At 32.9% G+C, this 12,745-nt stretch overlaps 1 protein-coding gene across 1 annotated transcript; it reads left to right on the top strand.

The window, feature by feature from the left end:
• Positions 1-2,002: 2,002 nt before the first annotated feature.
• Positions 2,003-5,754, top strand: LOC116427501 (pancreatic triacylglycerol lipase-like). Its single transcript, XM_031977922.2, has 4 exons — positions 2,003-2,077; positions 2,522-2,869; positions 3,405-3,647; positions 4,835-5,754. Exons 1-4 carry the CDS (start codon positions 2,029-2,031, stop codon positions 5,245-5,247), a joined length of 1,053 nt encoding a protein of 350 aa, XP_031833782.1. The 5' UTR covers positions 2,003-2,028; the 3' UTR covers positions 5,248-5,754.
• Positions 5,755-12,745: the final 6,991 nt, after the last annotated feature.

Below are 12,745 nucleotides of genomic sequence, written 5' to 3'. Positions count from 1 at the left end.
AACAGGTTTCCGTCTCTTAAACCTTTAACTCCGAGATTTTTTCTTTCGGTCGTTTATTTCACACCCTGAAGGGTATTACACCTACCCGCCGCATAACGGAGTTAAAATAATTGAATTAAAGTCTGCTTATCATATAAAAACGCGTTAAATAAGCTGCGGTTTATTCGACAGTATGGCGGAGCGCGAAATTCTTCGAAAACTTGTTTCCTCTTGATCGTGCAAAAGGAAGAGACTCTTTAACAGCAAACATTCGATATTTAAATAAAGGAAGAATAGAACAGATTTGAGCCTTTTATATACTTGCGATTGATGTGTATGTAATTTTATATGTAATGTTATTGTCATTTGGATTTTTAATTCTTGTTAACTGGATGTATTTAATTATTTAAATTTGTTGTAATATATAAATGACGTCGTATTACCAGGGTATTAATAATTAATGCGTGGATATTTAAATATACATGACAGTGAATTATATGGAGGTTACGTTAATGTAAAAGTATTTTAGCTAATACTCGTGGATTTTTAAAGAAATTAATGTTTTGGAATATATTATTGCTTACTTAATATATATTTTTTAAACTGATTTTCGTCTTATTTAAATTTTTAATCTAAATGAAACATGCTGTTTCCTGTTACCTTTCTCATAAGTTTTCTTAACTTTTTATGTATTTGTCTTCAATTGACACATGTTTCAGAATTGTCAAAGATTGTTAAATGAGTTACAACTTATTGTCAGAGTTAATGTAATTGTAGACATGTTGCAATAACTTATGAGAAAATAAAATGAAAGACAAGTAACTTTAGTAATATACATCAATAACTGCATCGCGTCATTAATTAGAATTATGTAATTATTCGGTATGAATACTTACTACTATACAGTATATATAAATATCGATAATACGGAACATTGAATTCATTGTATTCGTTAAATTGACTGTTATTCGTACAATGAAAATACTATTTCATGAAAGCAAGATCAGAATTACAGAATATTAATTTTATTGTTCTGTACCTTCTGTTATTATGATAATATTCGGCAAACATATCATTACCATTTTGGCAAGTTTGAAACATGATATTAAATATTTACATTGTTTTGTATCTATAAGTTTCGTTCTTGTGAAATCATTGAACTCATTATTCATACGTATAAGAAGGGTATATAAAAAATATTATTAAGAGAGTCAAATATGTACAAAAAGAACGATCTCATCATTTTTGCAACAACAGTGTTTTTAATTTATTACCATACAGTAAAAGATTTTACAAAATTTTACATTTAAATGTAATATTGAATTCATCATGATCGTTGCAGGAAAAAGTAACAGCGACAAGTTCATATTATTATGAATCCGATTATTAGATTTTTCGAAAAAATGTTCATCTAAGTCTCCTTATCCAAGTAGCTGACTTTCTAACAGCTTTGTCCTATCATAATTTCTTGATATACTTGTATGTTGTATTATCATGTTTTTTAAGTTTTTTTTTTTGTTATTGTTTACTTGCTTCCTATCGAGCTTAAATACTTTGTTTTTCTACTTATGAAGAAAGATATGAAATTGTTGTTACTACTTCTATGTGTGATGCTTTTAATCTTTTCATTAAGTTTTGTACTTTTCCAGTATTATATGGATCGACTCATTCCGTTCGTTAAGAAGCATATTTATTATTTATTTCATAATATTATTAATTTTTATGTTATTTAATATCGAGCGAAAGTAATTGTAGAAACGAAATAAATATTGTTTCTTCTAACATAAAATGTTATTAATATATCAATTTCATAAAAAATGATCTGCACACACGAAAATTGAATGAATTATATATAACAGTTGTTTATAAATAACAAATTAATTGACTGGACCATAATTCATCCATCATCCTTTCTGTGTTTACATTCTGACCTCCTGCAACGTGCAAAGTAACGTGATAAATTTTATCTTATCGGTTTAACTAATCTTCTCAATCGATGCCTTTATAAAGGGAAGACAAATCAATACAGCAGGTACAGTCGATTTGAACATGAAGCCATACGCTCTTATTAATTTCCTGCTCGTTTGCAGTGTCAACGGTAAACACACCAGATCTTGTGATATTTATTCGAAAAAAAATATATCAATATAAACTTTTACGGTGTATTTCGAATTATTGTTTAAACCATTCAATATAATTATTCCCAATTAATATTTCTTGTTATAATCGTTGTTCATATGCACTCGAAACATGATTTAATCTATCTTAGATTTTCACATTGAAAAAGAGTTTACAAAGAAAGTCTCAATATAAAAAATAATTGATAATAAAATAAAATGTGCATATTTTATAATATATATATCTTTCTTCGATTATTTTTACTACTGTTTATTCATTTATTTACGAAAATACAATGTTGACAAGTTATCAAAAACATTAGGAAGGTTAAAACATTAAACATTAGGAAACAGTAGGAAGAACCTTTTATTCTCTAGATACAAGATAATATATTTACGAAATGAAATTATTTAATATCTGATAGGTTTTAAGATCTCTAAAGACAGCGATAATGGGTTTAGTCTCGAGAGCAAAGAGTCCGAGATAAGTGACCTTATGGATGGTGCAGTGATTGATGATAATGGCAATTTAGTGAAAATTGACTTAACCGACAATGACGATGAAACTGAAGAAGAAACGAAGAAGGATTTGCATAATCGCGTGTTCTTCTATCTATATACGAAAGCTACTCCAAATAATCCGGAAAAATTATATCTCGATGACCTCAAAGCATTAAAAAAAAGCCACTTTAATTCAATGAAACCGACAAAATTTGTTACACATGGATGGGTAAACTCTCACGATAGTAAAGCAATCAAGATGGTCCGTGATGGTATGTATTCTGCACAAGCTGTCTGTTATTTTTTAATAAGTATTTCATAATTACACAAGGTCTCCGATGTAACAAGAATTAACTGTGTCTTTAAAATGATTAAAAACGAAAAGGAGAACCATAACAAAGAATCAAATCAACAGTATAGAAAACGACAGAATCTAGAAATATTTTTGAACTTGCAATTACACTATAAATCTAAAACAAATAAATACAGCTCCATTTTATTTTCTGTTTATAAGTGTTCTGAAATTCGTATATCTCTAAATGTATAAGTATCAGTGAAGACGTATATCGATATTTCAATAATTCGATTAGAATATTTTCTTTCATTATCAGCTATAGAAATCTATATAAAAATCAGTATTTATAAACATATTTATAAAACCTACAGGAATATCGGTCTCAATAATTTATCACTATTGATGTCAATCATCAATCACATCAAACATAATGTTCAAAAACAATAATAACATTCCCAATTTGTCAATAATGGTAACTCCATTTTTATGTCACTTTTTTTGCTCTCATACAGCATACATCAAAAGCGAAGATTGTAATGTCATTGTGATCGACTGGAGCACGATATCAATTAGGCCCTATCTCTGGGCTAGCAGGCGTGTGGTAATGGTCGCGCAATACACTTCCCGCATGATCGATTTCCTTCAGAAGCAAGGAATGAATTTATCAAAAGTAACCATTGTCGGCCATTCTCTTGGTGGTCATGTAGCCGGTTTATCAGCTCACTATGCTAAAGGCACAGTAGCTTATGTTGTCGGTAAGTCGAATAGATTTATGTTGAATTAATCATATAATCGTTTTCAAGTCAAAGATTTAATCACTATAATTAATGTATGAAGTAACCGAACAAAAATCTGTTGTTACAATTTTTATAAAGAGCACATATTAACGTTCTTCTAGTGTTAGCGCATTTCGATTTCTTTGAGAAACACTCTTTGATCTTAATAGAGTAACCTATTACAACTTGGAATTGACCACAGTTGTTTCAAGGCTATATTAAAAGTTTACTGTAATGATTCAGTAATATGAGATCTTCATTTGTTTTTTTCCTAAATAAACTACTAGTTTTAATGACAAATCCGATTTCTGCTAAATGAATTTGAAAATAAGTGCAGAATTCATTCTTATTTCTTTTGCACGTTTGACCATAGCTAGGATCACGTGGCGTAACATTTAACAAAATGCTTTTGGAAGCGTGGTAAAATTAATTCCCCTAGAGATTAAACTTGATTGAAATATATACTTAATACTCGTTTAAATAACGATTACGTTATTTTTTTCATAAAATCCTCGCATGATTATTTTATGAATGATCGCTGACCACTGAACGATTCATGTTAATAATACGCGTGATAAACAAATCGATCAGCTTTGATAATCATCTACACGTAAAAAAATTTGACCACTGTTGATAACCATCTCCATTAAGAACGTTTTACAGAAATATTTGACACATTTTTTGTTGCCTGTTATCATTTATACAAAGCAGGAAAAAACAACCGCCTACATACTGAAAAAAAGATGCATATAAATGAACAAACTCAGCATGCGTTACTTAACATTGATATAATTTTAATGAACATATTTGTCATAGTTTGTTGAAATTACATTAACATTAAATAAAAACTAAAATTAGATAACAGACTGTTTAACATAAAGAAATTGACTGGAAGCAAGAAAATAAAACCGATTCCTTTAGAATTTCATTTATAAGAGAATAAGATCTAAAAAATTGACAGATACGTTTACATAAATAGCAAACAGATACTATAACCAAGTTCTGTTCAGTATAATCACAATTTTCTCTAGAAGAAACAAATCCTCGATCAATAAAATTGTATTTTTTTCTTTCGATTCAGCTACTCATGTGAAATAACCCCTTGCCCAAAAGAAGATTTCTGAATGACAGAGTTTCTTAGAATTCAAAAATCAATTTTTTCGCAGCTTTAGACCCCGCTCTTCCCAATTTCGTTCACGCCGGCAGGGGTGCTAGGGTTTCCAAGGGGGACGCTTTGTACGTGGAGGTGATTCACACGAACGCGGGTGTACTCGGTTACAACACCTCGATCGGGGACATCGACTTCTATCCAAATGGTGGCACCTCGCAGGTTGGTTGCGTCGTGGACGTAGGCGGCGTTTGTTCTCATCCACGATCGTTTGAGTACTTCGCGGAATCTATCAACTCCAAAGTGAAATTTTGGGGGCTGAACTGCAACAGCTACAACAATTTCCTCAAAGGTGCCTGCAGATCGAATGCCAGAGCTATTATGGGAGGCCTAAAAACAAGTTTCAATGACAAAGGAACGTATTTCTTAAAAACAAACTCGAGATCACCGTTCGCTCAGGGTGCCATTTAAATTGGAGCATTAATCGTGAATGAACGTCAGTGACGTGTTATAAAAGAAAGAACGAGTAATTACAGCTTGAAATACATTAATGTTTATTTAGTTCACGAATAGTTCGAAATTGGATTAGATACGTAGATTTGAATGATATGTATCCGTTTGAAAACAATTTCGTGGGTCTCATTTTTATGAGAAGAAGTGATAATATTTGAAAAGTATTTGCTATAGAGTAACTCTTAAATTGACACTTTAAAGTTCCGTTTAGAACATTTAAATTGTAACACTAACTCGTAAAACTTTTGGGTGGAAAGCAATATTGTTATTCCGACAATATTACACAATGAAGTGAAAGTGTTCCATCAAGATCTACTAACAGTAACCATAGAATATTCTACCGAGAAATAAGAAATTACCTGTACATACTATTTCTATGTAATATCATTATATATGTATAATATAATTTTATTAGATATTGTAAATAATGTATAAAAATGAAGATAATATAAATTGATTTGTATGTAAAAGATGCAATTATATTATTTTCGCTAATAAGATATTCAATTAAATAAATAACAATATTTTTTAACTCTATCAACCTCTGAGATTTTATTCAAATAAAAAACAACCTTATTATTTCTCTGAAAACTAAATACCTACTTTTCATATAATTAAATGAAGCACTTTGTTATTCAAAATGATATTACTGTACGTATAGATTATTAAATGTACTCAATAGTTTCTATTCTTCTGAAGCGTAATTAAATCGATGTAATTGATTGAGTTGTAACCGTCTCGACAACATAGCCGGGAACGTGTTAATTACTGGTCTCTGTGTTTTGCAAGAGACAAGGTTAAACGTTACTGAAGACAGTACGTGTCGTCAATGGTGCGTTTGAAAAGAGGGGATTAAAGGTGGCCAATAAATACGTGAGCCTCTTCAGGTGAACAGGGGTGCTGAATGACAGTGAAAACACTTGAAACACTAATACTGAGTGAAACAATATCCTACGACGGGACGCCCCAAACAGGAATGCACCTGATGCCGTTTCAAAAAAATACCGGTTCCGGCTTCAAAGTCTTTTGTCGGCCTGTAGTCGCGCGAAGAACAAAAACCTCCAGAACCACTTCGTGTGGAATGTCTTTATCAATGTTACTGGCAGACACACGACTGACAAAAGTAGTAAAATGCAACGTTGACTTTCTCGCTTCTTCTCTAACTTGTTACAAAATCGTTTTCATTGAAGCAATTTAATGAAAATCATAACATAATTATATTATGTGAAATATAAAGTAGTATAATAACATAGAAAATTTTATCAAAGTTAACGAAGTTATTTTCCTTTCGGCAAATGCAAATTTTTATGGAAATTGGGCACTAAAAAGGTTGAGTATAGTTTAATGAAAATTAAATTAGAAGCAAAAGTGAAGAAATAAAAAGTAACATATTCTATGAAGGAAAAGGGTAAAACAAAGAGCAGAAAAAAGAAAAACGTGAAGAAAATGGAGTACACAAAATAAGGGCAGTAAAATTCTGAGGACATTCTTTTGGTGTAAAAAGACGAGGGTGGCAAAGAATAAATAATAAAGAAAATTAGATGGTTGCATTCACAAAATGCAAGAGTAGTAACAGCAAGGGAAAAACGAAAAGTTACAGGGAAAACGTATAAAATAAACATTGGGGTTAGACTGACGCACACCTGATTAGATAGTCATGAAGGAAACAGGAAGGGACTGGTAAGGTATTAGAACTGACAGGTGGACGTTGCAGTACAAAAAGAGGATAAGGCTAGGAGAGAAAATATTACTGAAAGGATGCTAAAGGAGTAAGAAGGAAGAAAGATGGTATGCAAAAATATCGAATTAATGGCTCCTATCAGAATTTTATTATATTTTAATAAAGGAAAAACTACGTAAGAATATGTAACAAATAAGTAACACAAATATATAGGAAACAGAAGCTATTGCGAAGTTGCAGTTTTTAATGCAATTTTAAAATGAAACTTATAACTGTTAACGTTATTTTTTATAGTTGTACAATTGTGTATACAGTATTCGGAATTTTCATTGATACGTATTTGTAAATATTACGACGCAACTTTTAAAGTAACAACGAACTATTTATGGAATGATTTACTAGTATAAATATTTCTGTGTCAGTTGAATTATTAAGGACCTGTTGTTAGGCACTTTTAGAACGACTGCAACACCTGTGCCAGGCAGGGTCCCAAACTTGGATACCTTCACCTGAGACAACCTCGCGTTGAGTGTCCCAAACAGGAATACACTTGACGTTCCCACATTGAAATTCTGATACAAAGTTCACCTGAAGATTTTTAATCTCTATATTTCATAATTAATGTAAAAACTTTTTATAATATGCCGTACATTCCCAGCAGTAAACACTTCAATCAGATTAATTGTATGATAATATTAAAAATAAGTAAAATTAACGTCATGTTTTTCGTAACGTGTACATCAAATAGTCAGGAAATAACTAATCGACAATAATGTTCGATAATGATCAAGTTCGATTTCTCATGGGATAAGAAGAGGATTCCTTACCGAATTTTAAGGCGTGATACATAATGCATTAATCCCGATCACGTGCGATTAAATGCGAGATAAAGATAACAGAATGGTACGTAAGACGCAAAATACCTATCAAACGAGATATCAATCTGTTATTTCGATGTGTTCTTGATGATTAGTTGAAGTTTTACATGCCTCTTCTTTTATTCGATATTATAGGACTTTTGGAACGCGGGTTCACGTAACATCAGTTTTCAAGCGAAGATACACCGTGAAATATGAAAGTAATGTATCCCAATGCAATAAAATTGTGTATCGATCAACCGCTTGTTCAATTTCCGACCGGTCGTCGTGCCGGAAAACAATTAATGTTGTTTTCTGTCCTAAACTGTCTACCACCAGCAGCTGGTTTTTCAATTAATCGACTCACAGATGACTGGACCGCCAGTAATCTAAACCCCTTACTCGTTATTATTGCTTGCACGGAATTAGTTTCCGTGAACGGCCCGATAACTGCTCGTCTCACACTCTCACATTATTCTGTGGTCAACTGTAATTGGTATTATTCCTTTAAAAATTTCGGAAAAATTCACAATATTCTTAGTTTCGAATTTTAGATTTAACCTTTTCCTTTTTTATATCTTTCCCTTTTATGACGAACCGGAATCTTTTCAATTGTTACTTTTATTACAACAATCGTACCGTATTGTGTTTAAACGTATAGCTAAATTATCTATACATGTGGGCAAAGTATAACTTTTATTATTATCACTGATTAGTTTTATATGTACAATTATACACAATAAATTCAATTCTTTATAGAACGATATGAATAGAAATAGTTTAACTGTAAAATTTGTCCCATCCATTTCATTCTTGAACATTTTTTGCAGAAATTTTCAAATCAGCTTTTATTTGAAACTCTGTTTACACATATGGAACACTTTGTTATAATAAATGTAAAATGAAATGCAACAGTTTGTTCTGACATATGACATTCACGAAATACGTTTGTGGTAGTGAATATTTCTAAACTGACTCACCGATGCATACGTATATACTATGAAGGCGTTATATTGAACAAAAAGGAATGCGCCCCTGTTCATCTAACGATTACTAGAATGAACGATCCCCTTCGAATCCACTCGAATACTGGTCATCGGAAAGCGTATCCACCGCGGCAGACATTTTACCGAATTCCACTATATTTGCATTGCACTTGTGCGTATTGCCAAGCGAAAATTGTCAGTTGGGAAATTGTCGTGAACGAAGGAACGTAGAAACCGCGGCTTAAAGGAACACGGTGTAACTAATTCTTGTCACCTGGCCGCCACGCGGATCCAGATGGTCGGTCAAAATTGAAATCCGAAATTGGCGAGCATGGAAAATTAAAGTTGTGAACTTCCTGGTGTCCATCGACGCGACTCAACCTCGTGTATAAAGCCAATAAAACACTCGTTTATCCTGTAGCATTCCTGAATTTATTGTTCTGTCGTTCCTTCGTTTATACCTCTAAAGAGATTGCTTCCTGTTAGTAATTTATTTTACATCAGACAACTTTTACTGAGCGTTTTATCTAAGCCCGTTATGAAGAGCTGCGTGTATTCGCGATTTTGAGGGACACTCATGTTGAATACATTTCGAGACATTTCATAATGTAAACTATACCAATTATATGGAAACCAATTAACTTTTATTATCTAATATAATCGTCACTTTACGAGTTCATTTTTATTTAGTCTCTAACTAATATCCTAAACATTATATTATTTCAAATATGAAAGCAAATAAAAGCACTAAAAGCAAAACGTTTTGTCATAAATGAATTTATCTGATGAAACTTTTCAATGAAATAAATGTATATAAAGTATTTAGATTCTATACAAAGCGTAGGAATTTATCGTAATTTCTAATAATTGTATTTTATGTTGTTTATTACATAAAATTCGATATTCATAATAACGAAGTACACTACATCCAATGAGCTATTGAATTTATGTCTTCACTGGCAAGTCAAATAAAAGACTAAAGTGAATAAATTTTGAAATCACAATTATTTGTTCTGTTTCTTCAAGCCGTAAATGTAATTAGCTAAACAATCTTACAACATTCAGAACAAACCGACTTAATTGGTTATCCCTTTCAACGACCATTTAAGTTTATAATCTGAAAAATGTTTGGTAAATCGAGGTCGGGTATAAAGACAAGCCAGTCAGCGAGAGGAACACGTGGGCAGCGTTTAACTCGGGGTACGATTAACGTGTAGGTAACGGACACGTTTCCTCTGGTCACCCTTCGAGGTATATTTAATAACCACTCCTCGTTTTTATACCCTTGCGGAAACTCGTTTTGTGACCACTTCTGACCGTGAGAAACCAGGTCGTCGGGAAGCTGAAAAAACCAACTTCTCGAGGGACGCACACGTTTCGTCGCGAACCAGTTAAAACCCATTGTCATTAGTTGTCAGTAAAAAAAAAACATCTTCGTTCTTCGAAAGGTTCTTCGTTCGCTCAGAAACGACCAATCGTTTTCTTCGTTCCGTTGACTCACAATTAATCATGAAATTACCCAGATTACTGACGGTCACCACTCGTTTCGAAATTTTCCGCTTTGTTGATCGGCGCTTGCTGTCGTACGGCTGTGCTTGTTTCGCGCGCGTTTCACTGAATTTACGCGTGCATCGCATAAAATAATTGCTAAATGAATCGCATTCTTGTTTTTCCCGGTGTACTTATTAAGCAAACCGTTTTCGATTAACATGGTGATTAATTACCAAAGTCACCGATTGATGACGGTGCCCGTCATATTTACAATGCAGCCCGCGTTCCACCCAGAAAATAAGCGAGACTTCAAACGATCATTGAAAACAATTTCTGCACCGCATCAACCGTAATATCCGACGATAATGTAACATTATGTTCCCGCCGGAAGTGCCGTATAAGTAATTAATACGTAATCGAATGAATTAAAATTAGAACGTATTGGTATTAATTGTTTCGTTTTGTCTGGATATATCTGGCGATGTGTCGATCGGGAAGTTTTTTGAACTTGTGTCTGTTCGTTTCAATTCTTATGAAATTGATCATTTGACTTGCATTAAAAATAAGTAGAAACGAAGTTCTTTACTAGATTAATAATTTTCTTATTTTGTTAAAAATGAAGCTGAATAATTTTTACATACTTTGACTTTGACTAGAAATATTTTCAATGTAAACATATTCTTAAACGTTTTCTCATTTTATTATTACAGTTAATAAATAATAAATATTAAACATCATTTTGAAATCTACAAACCTGCAACATAAAACGATATCTTTTTTTTTAAGTGTAATACTCCAACTGTTGTGTTCGGTAGTGTGGTAACCTCGTTAGCACGAACTAAATTCCTTGGCTGGGGTTGTAAAGCCCAGCTTTAACTTTAGGTCTCGTTGATGATCGCGACGCTTCGATTTCCGAACTTAATCAGAAACCGAATGTTCTGATTCTGATCTCCGAATGATTGAGATCAGACCACCGGTTTCTCACGATATTGAGAACCCATTTTTATGTTGCGCGTTTCGAGACGAACAAATTCTCAAATTTCGAACCAGATGCTTTTTCGGACTGTAAAGCTGAAGTGTGTGTGTCCCGAACGATGGACTTATTTTATATAAAGCGGAGTGTGTTACGAAGTGTTTTGGAATGTGTCACGAAAGATTGTGTCTAGAGTGCGATCCTGTAGGTGTTTTTATACGACACATTCAGGTCGCATCGAGTGCGCTGATTGGGTATTTTCGAATTTCCAATTAGCGCATAATTCAAAAAGTCGGAGGCGTTTTGGATGACACTCTTTGGCCAGCCTTCTTGGTGCGAGGGTGATGGCAATGGCCACGTGCCGGGGATCCTTGAAGATTCGCCGATACTTTGGAAATTTCCTGTCTGAAAGAACCGTTACGAACGAAGCATCGGACGGAACACCAACTCCTAAGCATTTGATTCAACTCAAAGAATTATGAATTATATTTTATATCTTCCTTAGAAATCATTACACTGCTACAATTAGAAGTTACTCGGGCACAGATAAAAATTCGTGTCAGTATACACGTGAAATGTGCCCTGTTCAAGGTGGATTCAGCAATTAAGACGATAATCGAAAGAAATCGTGCGACAGATAATGGTCGATCGGATGACAAGAGGGCATAATTTCAGATCGTAAATATGTAACACGAGTCGGTCTGGTCAGCCACTTACGTTTAATTGGTTCTTATGGCGGACATCTTAATTGACTGTCCGACTATTATCGGATAGGGTTACCGTGTACTTATGCGGTCTCACGCGCCTGAGTCAACTTTCATCAAAGAAATAAAGGCGATCAGTCTGATCTACACGGATTCATCTACTTCGCAAATAAAGTTAACCGTCAAAGTCAAGGAGCGATACAGTAAAAACATCTTAATCCCTCGTTCATTAAATATAATACAGTTTGATTAAATCATAACTCGTAACCGCGTCTATCGTTTTTAAAACTGATTGGCAGTATGTTTGATTGACAAAGATTTATTAATAATTTAAGATTATTTTATTGAATCGCGCAAACTATGTAATTCGATGTGCGTGAAACATTCACGAAATCTGAGTTTTGTAGCACAGCAACGGAAGTATAGAATATTTGGTTACCTGTTCTCATTTTATTATTGTTATCGGATTTAGTAAATATCGTTAGTGATGGTTGTACAGGTAACCATTAAGGGAACAGTGTGTACTGAGTTAGTGGGAAAATAATAGCGGTTTTGTGGAGAAAATCAATTTCCTGTAGAGTTGTTGTTTCATTTAATTAATTATATAATATCCATTATTTTCTATAATTTTACATTGTATAATCCCATTATGTGAAACTGATCCAATGAAGTTATATTATTATAGTAAATAGATTTCTGTATACATGTACAAAGTTGATATTATCTTCCTATCAGTATGATAATATATCTTCATTCCTGCATGA

The sequence above is a fragment of the Nomia melanderi genome, chromosome 8 (genome assembly GCF_051020985.1).
Source record: "Nomia melanderi isolate GNS246 chromosome 8, iyNomMela1, whole genome shotgun sequence".
Classification (NCBI taxonomy): domain Eukaryota; kingdom Metazoa; phylum Arthropoda; class Insecta; order Hymenoptera; family Halictidae; genus Nomia; species Nomia melanderi.
Note: the sequence above shows the minus strand (reverse complement) of the source record. Positions and strands in the feature narration are given on the sequence as shown.